Below are 16,736 nucleotides of genomic sequence, written 5' to 3' on the forward strand. Positions count from 1 at the left end.
AAGAATACCCTCAGTCAACTAGTCCTGGGACTCAATAAAGTAACTAATAACAATACTAACAATAACCAGCCCCAGGACAGTGACAGGGTAACACAAAGAATTCGACCCAACACAATCGTCGCTAAGCAAAAGGAAAAATATCTGTCATATTGGGCAGAAACAACAAAAACCCAAAGCAAACTCAATTGCTACTTGGCCCTAAACAGACAATACAACATAGCTGATTACCTGACCATGGTAAAGGATAACAAACTGAGAAGAACCTTGACAAGGTACAGACTTAGCGAACATAGCCTAGCGATCGAAAAAGGCAGACACAGGCAGACCAGGCTGCCAAGAGAAGACAGGATATGCTCTCACTGCAGTCAGGGAGTAGTTGAGACAGAGATGCACTTCCTCACAGCCTGTGGAAAATATCAGGGCATCAGAGAGAATTTCTATCAAAAATTCTCACAAATATGCCCTGAATTCAGAAATCTGACTGACAACCAAAAACTCCCATTCCTACTGGGGGAGGAGAGAAGCTGTGTAACACTGGCGGCACACTATGTTACAGCTTGCCATGAACAGAGGGACAACCAGTAAACTAAGACAAGAGTATATATAAACAAGGCGAAAATATATTTATAAACTCAGGGATATACCTGTTTATACACTGTATGAATGGAACCGCGTTTATGTGTTCAACCATAAATGTATTTTGATGCTTTGGCAACATAAGATGTACCTTATCATGCCAATAAAGCGATTTGTATTATTATTATTGTATTATTGTATGGGAGGTCTCCACCACTGCAGCATGCACCATCTACAAGATGCACTGCAGGAAGCAAGGCTTCTTCGGCAGCACCTCCCAAACCCACAACCTCTACCACCTAGAAGGACAAGGGCAGCAGGTGCATGGGAACACCACCACCACCAAGTTCCTGTTCAAGTCACACGCCAACCTGACCTGGAAATATATCACTGTTCCTTCATCGTCGCTGGGTCAAAATCCTGGAACTCCCTCCCTAACAGCACTGTGGGAGTACCTTCACCACACAGACTGCAGCGGTTCAAGAAGGCAGCTCACCACCACCTTCTCAAGAGAAAATGGGGATGGGCAATAAATGCTGGCCTCGGCAGCGATGCCCTCATTCCTCCAATGAATTAAAAAACAGGTACAGGACTCCATGGAGAGGCTGGAACTGTAAGGGTTAACCTACCCTTCCTTCCCCCCCAACCCTGTGTGTGGATGGGGAGGTACAGGGTTCACGCTGGTATGGCAAGAGTTAACACAAAGTCCCAGCAGCAGTGAAAGGATCGAGAAAGTTGGCAGGTTCTCCAAAGATAGTCTTTTAATTTCTCCTTGGTGCAGACAATGGAATGGCAGTACTGTAATCTCATTTTATATTAAGGCATATTTACTGAATCAATATTCAAAATACAAAGAAAAGATTTCTCGTCAGTACACTTATTGGGACCAGACCAATAGTTTACACTGAAGATTCCATTATACATTAAATATCACAACGCTGAGGAAATTGTTACCAGATTATACAATTATCATAGCCTTGGACTAAAATGCGAGACATAATTCTTTGACAATCGGCCACTGGTGATAGAATGGTTCCCACTAACATCCTCGGCTATCAGTGGGCAATGGATAACAAACTGCCTGCCAATATCTCAAGGACACTTGTGCAAAAATCAGATGGGTCCGGATTTCTAGTTTAAACCGTTTTGTGCTGATGTTTCTTCCAGCTCTGACCCCCGAAGGCCTCAACTACTTGCTGGGGCCTGGGTTTGACAGGATGGACCCCTGCAGGCTATCTTGGGCCCCAAAAGGCCAGTCCAATCGGCTGGACCCAGGCCGAGCGTTGACACGTTAACTGACACCGCCAACAACAAAATGAAGAAAAAAAAAATCGGTCATTCGTCTCAGTGCTGTTTGTGGGATCGTGCTGTGCGCATATTACAAGCGAATGCACTTCGAGGAAAAACTAACTCCTTGGCTGCCAAGTGCTTTAGGGGCGCCCTGAGGACGAGAGGTGCTCTATAAATGCAATTTCTTTCTTATTTGACCCTGGAGGGCCTGGTACTTCCAGGCTTGCCAACCCTCCAGGAATCTCCATGAATTAAAGTTTAATTTCCAGGACACTGCTGTGAGCAACTCCCAGGAGATACATCATAGGGGCATTAAAGAAGTGTTTTATTAAGAGTCTTTGAACACTTTTGTTTTTAGTTATAAAAATACTGGGGGGAAAAAAAAGTTTGACTGACAATCACGAGTCATCCAATCAGGTAACGAAGTCTATTCGCTTTCCGATTGGCTGTGAGAAGGCGGTGCGCGCCGAGGATGGACGTGCCGGGCGACCAATGGCAGGGGTGTAGGGGCAGGGCAGGGCACGTGATGACACCTCCTGAAAATATGTGCAACCAGAGTTGGTGAACCGAAATACTTCCCTTACTCCGAGTCCTTACACATGCACTTCCAACAAGGGGTGTTTGATGGCAATCAGGAGTCGGGGGGGGTTGAGGGGAAGAGTTCTGGAGCTTCTGCTTTTAAGATTATTGTTTTCTTTGTTGCTAATTTTCTTCTCTCCCCCTCGCCTTGGCGTGGTACGCTCCCAATGGACCCCGTAGCTCTCTGATACCTTCGCCCAAGTTGCTTCAAGTGTGAGAAAAGGTTATTTGGCTGCCGAGGTGCCACAGCTGAGCTCACTCCCCCCACCCCCACCACACACACGTTACAGACGATCCCACCGGCAGCAGGAATACCGTCCTTTGCCCCAGGGGGACTGAAACCAACGGTAGCCACTCTGGCTGTCATTATCTAACGTAAATGTAGGCCAGGGCGGTCTCCAGTCTATACGGCAATAAGACGGTGCATCAAACCACTTAGAGTGAGAGCGAGGGGCAAGAAATTAAAAAAAACTGAGTGGGCAAGAAATTAAAAAAAACTGAGTATACAAGAAAACAAAATACTGAACTTGGCTTTCAATTAAAGCCTGCTCCCTCGTTAATCCAGGTTTACACAACTGACCCAGCAACTTGCATTAATCCCAAGGCGAACAAAAACTTGCAACAAACAATGAACAAAAGCCAAATACTGCGGATGCCGGAAATCTGAAATAATAAAAGGACAATGCTGGAAAAACTTAGCAGGTCAGGCAGCATCTGTGGAGAGAGAAACAGAGTTTCTCAATTCTTCAGGGTGTGGGAGGAAGGGGTCTATAGATTGCTGTCACAACTGTACTTGTAGAATTGAACTTGTGTGTGTGCGTGTATATTATACACGCACAGATTCACCATGTTCTCCAGAATCACTGCGGTGTTTACTGTCGCCCGCTTGTATCGAGTGTATTTCACTCACTAAAGATGTAGCCATGACCATTTTTTCCATCGAAGGGCAGCCGTTGTCTGACCTGGTCGGAGAGACACTGCAGCACAGGCGGCCAGTTAGCCTCCTCCCTCCCGGAGCTGCTTCGCTTCCCACGCATGCCCTCTGCGTCCAATTCTTGGAAACGCGAGCGAGCGTGGGAGGTGGAAAGGAGCACTCGGTGGCAGAAGGAGGAGTCAGGTAGATGACACACCTCAGCCTCCTGTCCTTTTAACGAACACAAATCAGTGCGGGTTTTCTATCAGCCATGTTGCTTTGCTTTCCCCCGTCAACATTGGATGGGAAATACCGCAGTGCACTGCACCATTTTACAGGACGACATGGATAGTACAAGTGGTTTACTCGCTAAATAATCTCACATTTAACACATTAAGATCCAGGAAACATAGAAGATAGGAGCAGGAGTAGGCCATTCGGCCCCTCGAGCCTGCTCTGCCATTGAATGAGATCATGGCTGATCATCCAAATTTAGTACCTTGTCCCTGCCTTCTCCCCATATCCCTTGATCTCAATAGCCTTAAGAAATATATCTAACTCCTTCTTGAATATATTTAATAAGTTGGCCTCAACTGCCTTCTGTGGTAGAGAATTCCACAGGTTCACCACTCTCTGGGTGAAGAAATTCCTCATTTCTGTCCTAAATGGCTTACCCCTTATCCTTAGACTGTGACCCCTGGTTCTGGACTCCCCGACCATCGGGAACAGCCTTCCTGCATCTAGTCTGTCTAGTCCTGTTAGAATTTTATAAGATTCAATGAGATCCCCTCTCATCTAAACTCTAGTGAATATAAGCCTAATCGACTCAATCTCTCTTCATACGTCATTCCTGCCATCCCAAGTATCAGTCTGGTGAATCTTCACTGCACTCCCTCCATGGCAAGAACATCCTTCCTCAGATAAGGCAACCAAAACTGCACACAATACTCAAGGTGTGGTCTCACCAAGGCCCTGCAACTGCAGCAAGACATCCTTGTTCCTGTACTCGAATCCTCTTGCTATGAAGGCCAACATATCATTTGCCTTCTTAACCGCCTGCTGCACCTGCATGCTTACCTTCAGCGACTGGTGCACAAGGACACCCAGGTCTCGTTGCACGTCCCCTTTTCCCAATCTATTGCCGTTCAGATAATAATCTGCCTTCCTGTTTTTGCCACCAAAGTGGATAACCTCGCATTTATCCACATTATACTGCATCTGCCATGCATCTGCCCAATCACCCAACCTAATCATACTGGAGTTTCTCGGCATCCTCCTCACAGCACACACGCCCACCCAGCTTTGTGTCGTCTGCAAACTTGGAGATATTACATCTAGTTCCCTCGTCTAGATCATTAATATATATTGTGAATAGCTGGGGTCTCCAGATTACCCCCCGGTGCCACGAACTAGTGAGTATAGAAATAGGAGGATAGAGCAGATGAATGCGTGGCTGGAGAGATTGTGCAGAAGGGAGGCCTTCAGATTCCTGGGACATTGAGACCGATTCTGGGGGAAGGTGGGACGGGACGGTCGGGTTACACCTCAACAGAGCTGGGACCAATGTCCTTGAGGGGGCGGGGGGAGATTGTTGGTACTGTTGGAGGGGGTTTAAACTAAGTTGGCAGGGGGATGGGCACCAGGATGTAGCAGTAGAAAGGAGAAACAAGGTGCACAAAGGATTGGGAGAGTCAGATAGCACTGGAGTAAGAAATTATTAGGTAGGGTCAGAATAAGAGAGAATACAAGAAGGTCTAAGATAGGTTTACAGTGCATGTGTGTGAATGGACCAAGTGTGGTAAATAAGGTTGGTGAGCTGCAGTTGCAAATAGACACATGGGAATATGTTGTTGCGGCAATAACGGAGACCTGGCTCAAAAAAGGGCAGGATTGGGTATTAAATATTCCAGGATATAAGGTGTTCAGGAAATATAGGGAAGGAAAGAAAGGTGGTGGGGTGGCAGTATTGATATGACAGCGCTGGTTGGAGAGGATGTCCTGGAGGGCTCAAGGACAGAATCTATTTGGTTAGAGTTGAGAAACAATAGAGGTGCCATTACACTACTAGGTTTATTCTATAGACCACCAACTAGTGGGAAAGATATGGAGGAGCAAATTTGCAAGGAAGTTACAGAGAGGTGCAAGAACTATAGAGTAGTGATAATGGGGGACTTCAATTATCCCAATATAGATTGGGCTAGTAATAGTGAAAAGGACAGAGAGAGGGGGAAGAATTTCTGATATGTGTTCAGGAGAACTTTCTTGATCAGTACATTTCCGGCCCAACGAGGTAGGAGGCATTGCTGGATCTGGTTCTGGGGAATGAGGTGGGTCAAGTAGAGCAAGTGTCAGTAGGAGAACATTTAGGGAACAGTGATCACAGTATCATAAGGTTTAGATTAGCTATGGAAAAGGATCAAGAGCAATCTAGAGTCAAAATACTTAATTGGAGGAATGCCAATTTCAGTGGGTTGAGAATGGATCTGGCCCAGGTAAATTGGAATAAAAGATTGTCAGGCTAAACGAATCGAACAATAGGCTGCCTTTAAAGAGCTGATGGTTCGGGTACAGTCCCATGAGGGGGAAATGTAGGGCAACCAAAGTCAGAGCTCCCTGGATGACGAAAGAGATAGACAGCAATATAAAGCAGAAAAAGGGGGCAGGTTGAGAATACAAGTGAGAACCAGGCTGAATATAGAAAGTTCAGAGGGGAAGTGAAAAAGGAAATAAGAGGGGCAAAGAGAGAGTACGAGTAGATCAGCCGCTAACTTAATGGGGAAGCTGGGATTGTTCTCCTTAGACCAGAGAAGGTTAAGGGGACATTTAATAGGTGTTCAACATTATGAAGGTTTCTGATAAGAGTAAATAGGAAGAAACAGCTTCCACTGCCAGGAGGGTCGGTAACCAGGTTTTAAATAATTGTCAAAAGAACCAGAGGGGAGATGAGATTTTTTTTTAAAGTCAGCAAGTTGCTATGATTTGGAATGCGCTGCCTGAAAGGGCGGTGGAAGCAGATTCAATAGTAACTTTCAAAAGGGAATTGGATAATTACTTCAAAAAGGAAAATTTGCAGGGCTAAGGGGAAAGAGCAGCAGGGAGTGGGACGATTTGGATAGCTCTTTCAAAGAGCTGGCACTGGCACGATGGTCCAAATAGCCTCCTTCTGTGCTGTAAGAGTCTATGATTCCATGGGCTGCAGCCTGAGCACCTCTCGTCACAGTTAGCACCAGTGAGAAAGAACAGACATCAAATTGGACAAGCAGCAGTTCCATCTAGGGCCATACTCCTGGACAGGGGATGCTGCACATGGCATTGTAACAGACAGAAATAGATCGCTGTGTGTCCAAACACCAAATAATACAGTAGTACCTAAATGGTTCTTAATTCAATGACACCCACCAAACAGCAAATTACAAATTCACAAAATTTTCGGTACGAACACGTGCAGCTCAAAATGGCTAGATGAGCCAGCTGCAGCTCAATGCCCAAGAGTGCCAGCTCACTGCCCAGGTGTGCCAGCTGCCGTACAGACACAGCCACACAACCCAACTCCAGCCACACTGTGTCGGACAAGCGCACAACTCACTTCCATCATGTTGCTCAACACTGAAAAGCAACCACTGCAGTTGACCTCAATGAGTCAGAAGAAAGGATGCTGCAATGATTATTTTTTGGGGGACAATGGGAGTCCTCAGAAAACCAGTTCCTATCGACCAGGAAAAGGATTGTCCCGGGGTAGAATCTAATCTCTCAACTGATTTCAAGTTAGCTTTGTTAATCCCAAATGTTCATCCTCTGGTATTCCTTGCAGCACAACCCTTAGTCCAAGGAAAGATAGGTGGAACTATAAAGCCATAGCAGTTAACAGCACAGGAGGTTGCCATTGTGTCTGTGTGCCAGCTAACGTTAAGCAATTGCTTCCACACTTCGCAGTGTGTTATGAGTCAGTCACACAGTGCGGACTTTGGATGTGGGCGTTGCTGGCAAGGCTGGTATTTTATTGCCTTTGGAAGGTGGTGGGTCTTCTTTGTGAACCGCTTATAGCAGTTTGATACGAGGGAGAGGCTCGCTAGGCTACTTCAGAGGACAGTTAAGAGTCAACCACGTGGATGTGTGACTGGAGTCTCATATACACCAGAACGGGTAAGGATGGCAGGTTTCCTTCCCCTGAAGGACAATGGTGAACCAGTTGGGTCTTTAAGACAATCCGATAGCTTCACGGTCACTTTTACTGATGGCCAACTTTTAAAAATGTTATTTCCAGATTTTTTTTAAACTGAATTCAAATGGTGAGATTTTGAACTCCCATTCGCTGGAATACAAGGTCTGGTCTCTGGATTACCAGTGCAGTAACATAACCAATGTTCCCTATCGGCCGTGCAGCGCGCTGCAACTCCCACGCAGCCAGCTCACCGGCTTTTAAATAGGGAAAACCGCGCATGCACGGAATTCTGAATGGGCCGCCCACCCAAAATAAAAAGCTGAAGGGAACATTGAACATACCCACTGCACTACCGTAATCATAATGAACCAGTTGGGCTTTTACAGCAATCCGACAGCTTTCACGGTCATTTATGCTCACCCTGGGGCCAGCCCAGATTGGTTATGCCCCGCCTTCCAGATTATTGCGATGGTATGATTATCGATTGCGCATTTTACGCGTCCTGTATTCCATTACAAAATCCGTATCCCAAATCACACAGCATAACACAAAGCACACTGCACCAAATGATAGTGTTAGTGGCACAGCCACATCAAATCACAAGCACTGCCTCTACACACCTAGTGTTTAACAACTTGGCTAGGCCAAACAATATACTTTGTGCACACACGTACACAGCACGATACACTTTGTGCAAATACAGTCTGCAAGTCAATATAAAAAAATTATATGTAGGCACTACACATCCACACACTATTATCTTAAGTTGTTGAAACTCATTACATAAAAAAACTCAATATGGCTCTTGCTAAAGACAAATTTTGAATTAGCAAAAATAAAAATTAAATCGGATTCGTAATCTACAGTATATTATTCTAAAAGTCACGGGTAAACGATAATTTAAACGTACTATAAATTTAAATTAAATTAAATTATCTGTGCCTTGTGAGAAATGGTTCTCTCTAGTAGTTGGTTCAAACTTAGCCCTTCAATTTTAAATGCCCCTTTGGGTTCAGGGTTGAGCCCCCTCAGCCTGTGATGTGGGGTCAGTATGGGCCGAGCACCCTTCAGTTTTAAATGCCCCTTTGGGTTCAGGGTTGAGCCCCCTCAGCCTGTGATGCGGGGTCAGTATGGGCCGAGCACCCTTCAGTTTTAAATGCCCCTTTGGGTTCAGGGTTGAGCCCCCTCAGCCTGTGATGTGGGGTCAGTATGGGCCGAACACCCTTCAGTTTTAAATGCCCCTTTGGGTTCAGAGTTTGGCCCCCTCAGCCTGTGATGCGGGGTCAGTATGGGCCGAACACCCTTCAGTTTTAAATGCCCCTTTGGGTTCAGAGTTGAGCCCCTCAGCCTGTGTTGCGGGGTCAGTATGGGCCGAACACCCTTCAATTTTAAATGCCCCTTTGGGTTCAGGGTTGAGCCCCCTCAGCCTGTGATGTGGGATCAGTATGGGCCGAACACCCTTCAGTTTTAAATGCCCCTTTGGGTTCAGAGTTTGGCCCCCTCAGCCTGTGATGCGGGGTCAGTATGGGCCGAACACCCTTCAATTTTAAATGCCCCTTTGGGTTCAGGGTTGAGCCCCCTCAGCCTGTGATGTGGGATCAGTATGGGCCGAACACCCTTCAATTTTAAATGCCCCTTTGGGTTCAGGGTTGAGCCCCCTCAGCCTGTGATGTGGGATCAGTATGGGCCGAACACCCTTCAGTTTTAAATGCCCCTTTGGGTTCAGAGTTTGGCCCCCTCAGCCTGTGATGCGGGGTCAGTATGGGCCGAACACCCTTCAGTTTTAAATGCCCCTTTGGGTTCAGAGTTGGGCCCCCTCAGCCTGTGATGTGGGGTCAGTATGGGCCGAACACCCTTCAGTTTTAAATGCCCCTTTGGGTTCAGAGTTTGGCCCCCTCAGCCTGTGATGCGGGGTCAGTATGGGCCGAACACCCTTCAGTTTTAAATGCCCCTTTGGGTTCAGAGTTTGGCCCCCTCAGCCTGTGATGCGGGGTCAGTATGGGCCGAGCACCCTTCAGTTTTAAATGCCCCTTTGGGTTCAGAGTTTGGCCCCCTCAGCCTGTGATGCGGGGTCAGTATGGGCCGAGCACCCTTCAGTTTTAAATGCCCCTTTGGGTTCAGAGTTTGGCCCCCTCAGCCTGTGATGCGGGGTCAGTATGGGCCGAACACCCTTCAGTTTTAAATGCCCCTTTGGGTTCAGAGTTTGGCCCCCTCAGCCTGTGTTGCGGGGTCAGTATGGGCCGAGCACCCTTCAGTTTTAAATGCCCCTTTGGGTTCAGAGTTGGGCCCCCTCAGCCTGTGAGGCTGAAGCAAGTGCACAAGACAGGACTGTCGGGAACTGGCACGACACTTGACGAGAGTCACAAACCAGGACTCCATTCAGACTCCAGCGTTGCGAGAGTCACGGGAATGTCAACAATGCACCAGATCCTCAATTAAATAAGAATATAGAGATTACATTAACTTCGGACCCTTTCTGCAGCATCTAAGTGGAATTCCCATGGTTCATTTGAACAGCTGAACTTTCGCTAAATCAAACATGACTGATACACGTCGGCATGTGAGATTCTGTGGTTATTTCCCTACGGAAAGTCGCGTCTGAACACAGAAGCTGCCTCAAAGGGGGTTAGTTTGCCCAGACAACCCCACGCTGTGGCAGACAGGCGAGAGGTGAATTAAAGTTGGGACGGGCAGTTGATCTGTACTGATCCCAGACAACAACCAATTGACAGGCAGAAGTTCTTACAAACATAGAAATTTACGGTACAGAAGGAGGCCATTCGGCCCATCGTGCCTGTGCCGGCCGATAAAGAGCTCTCCAGCTTAATCCCGCTTTCCAGTTCTTGGGCCGTAGCCTTGCAGGTTACGGCACTTCAAGTGCATATCCAAGTACTTTTTAAAATGTGATGAGGGTTTCTGCCTCGACCACCCTTTCAGGCAGTGAGTTCCAGACCCCCACCACCCTCTGGGTGAAAAAGATTCTCAACTCCCCTCCAATCCTTCTACCAATTACTTTAAATCTATGCCCCCTGGTTATTGACCTCTCTGCCAGGGGAAATAGGTGCATCCTATCCACTCTATCTAGGCCACATTTAATTTGGCCATTTGAGAAGACTCTTTGACCTCTGTGGGTCAGGCAGAGGCGCTTTTAAAAATCAGGGACGGATGTCAGCCAGACTGTCTGGGGAGAACATTCTGCCCTGGCCAGGGAGAGTTTGTGCTTTTACATTCTTTATTTGTTTTGTTTTTTAAATCGTATGCAAGCTGAAGTTACAGGGATTGTCCCAGGTGACTCCTATTAAACTCGGTGATCTGTACGTTTCGCCTCCTACTGTGGAATAAAGCAACTTACAAATAGAACCAACTGATGTGCTAGCCCGGCCTGGCTCCAGAGAGAGATCGCAGGAGCGCAGACAGGAGATCTCAGCCCAGGACACGAGGGAATTTTGTTATTGCACTGCTGGGGCTGGTACACACAGGGCAGTGAGAGTCAAACCTCTTGTCAGACCGCTGAAAGGGACCCCACTGGGCGGATACCCGTCACGGACCCGAGTTTGTAACGACACCGTTTGAAATATATCGCCTGCAGGGAGGTCTAGAGCTCCGCCGAGATTCTTCATGGGGTCTGCGTCTGGGTAGGAGTAATTGTGGTGACGGATTCATGGACTTGGGGCGGAACGGGAGTGGCAGTGACCCAGTGAAAGGTGACGCAGGCTTCTGGGGGTGGGAAGCTGTGCAATGAGGCAGTGCTAACTGGATCTCAGTTCCTGACGAGGGAAACAATCAGGAACGTAGCAACAGGAGTAGGCCATTCAGCCCCTTGAGACTATTCCGCTAAATATTGGCCACAAGGAGAACTCCCCTGCTCTTCTTCAAAAGAGTGACCGTGGGATCTTTCACGTCCACCTGTGGGAGTCAGGCGGGGGCCATCGGTTTAACGTCTCACCCGAAAGACGGCACCTCACAGTGCAGCACTGCACTGGGAGCGTCAGGCTTGGATTTTATGCTCAAGTCTCTGAAATAGGCTTCTAACTCCGAGGAGATTGCGCTACCATCTGAGCCACGGCAGACACCTAGGGGGAAAAATTGAGTCGCGCCCCCTTTGGGTGCTACTTTTAGTGCCCCGAAAAAATTAGCGCCCCCGCGACCGAAATTCATCGGTAGCGCCCCAAGAGGGAAGCGGGGCGCTACTGGAAGCGCCCCGCCTCCCTCTTGAGGCACGTCGCAGTAATGCAGGTCTTCCTCCCCTTCTTAAAGGGGAGGGGCCAAGCGCAGCGCGACCCGGAGCCAAGCTGGGCCAGCAGGGATCGGAATGCCGGCAAATGAGCCCGGCACTCAAGAGAAGTGCCGGGCTCACTGAGCGCAGCTGGCACTCCGCAGGGGAGGGGGGGGTGCTGCTGAGGAGGTGGCCAGGGACGGCAATGGGGGCAGGTGCTGGCAGGCGGCCAGCAACAAAAATGGCTGCCCGGCACCTCGCCTTTAATTTGCGCCGCCCCGGCCGCAGGTAGGCCTCCCTGACCCCGTCGGACATAGTGTCCGGCGGTAAGTCAGGGGGCGCTCCCGAAGATCGCGAGTGGGGCGCTGCGCATGGCGATGAAGCATCGCCGGTGGCGCAGCGCCGCGGAGCACTAATGGTTACCGCCGCCGCTAAGCTCCCGCTGAATTTCGCGGGAGGCGTTAGCGGCGCCGCGCCCAGGCGCAGTTGTTTTGCGCACCGTTAGCGCCATCTAATTAATAAAATATACTAATAACTCAGTAGGAGGGGTGGAATATCAATCTCAAACTCGCCGTACTGTAGACTGAAAGGAGGTGGGAGATTTTCTACACACCCTTGATCTCAGCCCTGCTCAGCGCAAGGGGGCAGATGCAGGAAAAGGAGACAGAAGATAGAAGGAAGGGAGGCGATACTCACCCAAGGTTGTGCTTGTGCGTCTCATCTCAATAGGTTACAAAGCAGCAATAACGGAGATCTTGGGGGGGGGTACTTGACTGGGCCAAGGGGACAACTGAAACACAGAACGAGCTTGGGCCTTCGCTACAGAGCTTGACTCGGCAAAGGTTTTGAAACCGTAACTGATGGGCACCTGCCGACAGAAACAGGACAGTTCCCGCCTGTCACTATTAAACTTGTAGCCGTTTGAGCGTCTTAATCCAGATAATCATAAACTATCAAATTTTTTAAAAACTGCTCACCCGGCGTGTGGCCCATAAGCCAGTTAAAAAAAAAACTTCTCAATTGTCCCTTTCACCCCGCCCCTAACCCACCTTCCATTCCAAACCTTCTGAATTTCATCGAGTGGCAGATTTATGCAACTCTTCACAGTGATGAACGTTTAAAAAAAAAAAACCTGGTCGTCAAGCAGACGAACGGCGAGTCGCCGCCAAATGAAAGCAGTCGCAAAGTGGTCGACTGCACACGTCACCGTTCAACCGCCTGGGTAGAAGCCGGTGGTTGCCATGGCACCGCCTGTCAAACCACGAGATATCTTGGCTCAATGGTAATTAGTCAGCTGAGATGATTTCAGCCCCCTCCCTCCACCCGCCCCCTTCCCGTTTATCGTTCGTCCGGTTCCGCACATCTTCCAGAAGGCAGCAAGGCAATAGGTGGCGGGTCGAGGGACGAGATCTCCAACAACCCACCGAGTGCATCTCTCGCTGCTCCTTTGCTACTTTGAAATTGGAATTTGTGGAACACACTTGGTAAGAATTTTTTTTTTTTTTTTTTTACACTCCCAGATGCCACCTGGATATCCCGGCATGCTGGGGAAAATGCCACACTATCTACAGGTGGAGTAAGTAACCATGCAGGATCCACCCTCACAGCGCCGTCTCCTGCAGGACCTCCAGCACCTGGTCCTCGTTCCCCATCGCCACCTCCTTGGAGGGCTCGGCTCCAAACTCCTGCCTCTCCTCTCCCCCTGGCGTGATGTCTTTGTTCGTCACTCCGTTGGACTCTTTGTTCAGCACTAGGGAACGTTGCAGGCTGGGCTCGCTGTTCTGTGTTGGTGAGAAAGTGGGGGGGGGGGGGGGGGGGGGAGAGACACAAATCAGGAAAACCTGCTTCACATCGAACTGTTATTTAGGTCGTATTTTAGCACGCAACTTGGGAATGCCTCAAGATTCTTCCTTTGAATGGTGCCAAGGGATCTTGATCAACCCACCTGAGCTGGCAGTTTAACATCTAACCCCAAAGGACAGCACCGTGACCAGGCAGCACTTGCTCAGTATTGCCTGGACTACAAGTCTTTCAGCAAGGCTGGAGCCCTTAACTGCACTGCATGGTCGTGAGCTTCAGACAGTACCCTGTCCGATGGGGTGAACGCCAGACGGTACAGTGTCTGTCCGATGGGGAGAGCTCCAGACAGTACCCTGTCCGATGGGAGAGCTCCAGACACTACCCTGTCCGATGGGGTGAACTCCAGACAGTACCCTGTCCGATGGGGAGAGCTCCAGACAGTACCCTGTCCGATGGGGAGAGCTCCAGACAGTACCCTGTCCGATGGGGTGAGCTCCAGACAGTACCCTGTCCGATGGGGTGAGCTCCAGACAGTACCCTGTCCGATGGGGAGAGCTCCAGACAGTACCCTGTCTGATGGGGAGAGCTCCAGACAGTAGCCTGTCCGATGGGGTGAACTCCAGACAGTACCCTGTCCGATGGGGCGAGCTCCAGACAGTACCCTGTCCGATGGGGAGAGCTCCAGACAGTACCCTGTCCGATGGGGAGAGCTCCAGACAGTACCCTGTCCGATGGGGAGAGCTCCAGACAGTACCCTGTCCGATGGGGAGAGCTCCAGACAGTACCCTGTCCGATGGGGTGAGCTCCAGACAGTACCCTGTCCGATGGGGAGAGCTCCAGACAGTACCCTGTCTGATGGGGAGAGCTCCAGACAGTACCCTGTCCGATGGGGTGAGCTCCAGACAGTACCCTGTCCAATGGGGAGAGCTCCAGACAGTATCCTGTCCGATGGGGTGAGCTCCAGACAGTACCCTGTCCGATGGGGAGAGCTCCAGACAGTACCCTGTCTGATGGGGAGAGCTCCAGACAGTACCCTGTCCGATGGGGAGAGCTCCAGACAGTACCCTGTCCGATGGGGAGAGCTCCAGACAGTACCCTGTCCGATGGGGTGAGCTCCAGACAGTATCCTGTCCAATGGGGTGTTCCAGACAGTACCCTGTCTGATGGGGTGAGCTCCAGACAGTATCCTGTCTGTCCGATGGGGAGAGCTCCAGACAGTACCCTGTCTGATGGGGTGAGCTCCAGACAGTACCCTGTCTGATGGGGTGAGCTCCAGACAGTACCTTGTCCGATGGGGAGAGCTCCAGACAGTACCCTGTCTGATGGGGTGAGCTCCAGACAGTACCCTGTCTGATGGGGTGAGCTCCAGACAGTATCCTGTCCGATGGGGTGAGCTCCAGACAATACCCTGTCTGTCTGATGGGGTGAGCTCCAGACAGTATCCTGTCCGATGGGGTGAGCTCCAGACAGTACCCTGTCCGATGGGGTGTTCCAGACAGTACCCTGTCTGATGGGGTGAGCTCCAGACAGTCCCCTGTCCGATGGGGTGAGCTCCAGACAGTACCCTGTCCGATGGGGTGAGCTCCAGACAGTACCCTGTCCGATGGGGTGAGCTCCAGACAGTATCCTGTCTGATGGGGAGAGCTCCAGACAGTACCCTGTCCGATGGGGAGAGCTCCAGACAGTACCCTGTCCGATGGGGAGAGCTCCAGACAGTACCCTGTCCGATGGGGAGAGCTCCAGACAGTATCCTGTCCGATGGGGTGAACTCCAGACAGTCCCTTGTCCGATGGGGAGAGCTCCAGACAGTATCCTGTCCGATGGGGTGAGCTCCAGACAGTACCTTGTCCGATGGGGAGAGCTCCAGACAGTACCCTGTCTGATGGGGTGAGCTCCAGACAATACCCTGTCTGATGGGGTGAGCTCCAGACAGTACCCTGTCTGATGGGGTGAGCTCCAGACAGTATCCTGTCCGATGGGCTGAGCTCCAGACAGTACCCTGTCCGATGGGGTGTTCCAGACAGTACCCTGTCTGATGGGGTGAGCTCCAGACAGTCCCCTGTCCGATGGGGTGAGCTCCAGACAGTACCCTGTCCGATGGGGTGAGCTCCAGACAGTACCCTGTCCGATGGGGTGAGCTCCAGACAGTATCCTGTCCGATGGGGAGAGCTCCAGACAGTACCCTGTCCGATGGGGAGAGCTCCAGACAGTACCCTGTCCGATGGGGAGAGCTCCAGACAGTATCCTGTCCGATGGGGTGAACTCCAGACAGTCCCTTGTCCGATGGGGAGAGCTCCAGACAGTATCCTGTCCGATGGGGTGAGCTCCAGACAGTACCCTGTCTGATGGGGTGAGCTCCAGACAGTACCTTGTCCGATGGGGAGAGCTCCAGACAGTACCCTGTCTGATGGGGTGAGCTCCAGACAGTACCTTGTCCGATGGGGAGAGCTCCAGACAATACCCTGTCTGTCTGAAGGGGTGAGCTCCAGACAGTATCCTGTCCGATGGGGTGAGCTCCAGACAGTACCCTGTCTGTCCGATGGGGTGAGCTCCAGACAGTACCCTGTCTGTCTGAAGGGGTGAGCTCCAGACAGTATCCTGTCCGATGGGCTGAGCTCCAGACAGTACCCTGTCCGATGGGGTGTTCCAGACAGTACCCTGTCTGATGGGGTGAGCTCCAGACAGTCCCCTGTCCGATGGGGTGAGCTCCAGACAGTACCGTCTGTCCGATGGGGTGAGCTCCAGACAGTACCCTGTCCGATGGGGTGAGCTCCAGACAGTACCCTGTCCGATGGGGTGAGCTCCAGACAGTACCCTGTCCGATGGGGTGAGCTCCAGACAGTACCCTGTCCGATGGGGAGAGCTCCAGACAGTACCCTGTCCGATGGGGTGAGCTCCAGACAGTATCCTGTCCGATGGGGAGAGCTCCAGACAGTACCCTGTCCGATGGGGCGAGCTCCAGACAGTACCCTGTCCGATGGGGAGAGCTCCAGACAGTACCCTGTCCGATGGGGAGAGCTCCAGACAGTACCCTGTCCGATGGGGAGAGCACCAGACAGTACCCTGTCCGATGGGGAGAGCTCCAGACAGTATCCTGTCCGATGGGGTGAACTCCAGACAGTCCCTTGTCCGATGGGGAGAACTCCAGACAGTACCGTCTGTCCGATGGGGTGAACTCCAGACAGTACCCTGTCTGTCCA

General features: G+C 50.5%; 1 protein-coding gene across 4 annotated transcripts in view; it reads right to left on the bottom strand.

The window, feature by feature from the left end:
* slc5a6a (solute carrier family 5 member 6a) overlaps positions 1 to 16,736 on the bottom strand; it is a 130,058-nt gene that overhangs the window by 11,515 nt on the left and 101,807 nt on the right. For 2 of the 4 annotated variants that reach the window (XR_015074215.1, XR_015074226.1), the window contains exon 16: positions 3,356 to 13,517. Coding sequence is in view for 2 of the 4 variants with exons in the window: in XM_085970735.1 (XP_085826861.1) it covers positions 13,338 to 13,517 (180 nt within the window). In the remaining 2 variants the exon portion in view is untranslated. Of the gene's footprint in view, positions 1 to 1,319; positions 13,518 to 16,736 lie in introns of those variants that run through there. The other 2 variants (XM_085970600.1, XM_085970735.1) reach the window with 2 other exon arrangements.

The sequence above is a fragment of the Somniosus microcephalus genome, chromosome 1, assembly GCF_052327205.1.
Source record: "Somniosus microcephalus isolate GS21.2 chromosome 1, FLI_Smic_1.0, whole genome shotgun sequence".
NCBI lineage: Eukaryota > Metazoa > Chordata > Chondrichthyes > Squaliformes > Somniosidae > Somniosus > Somniosus microcephalus.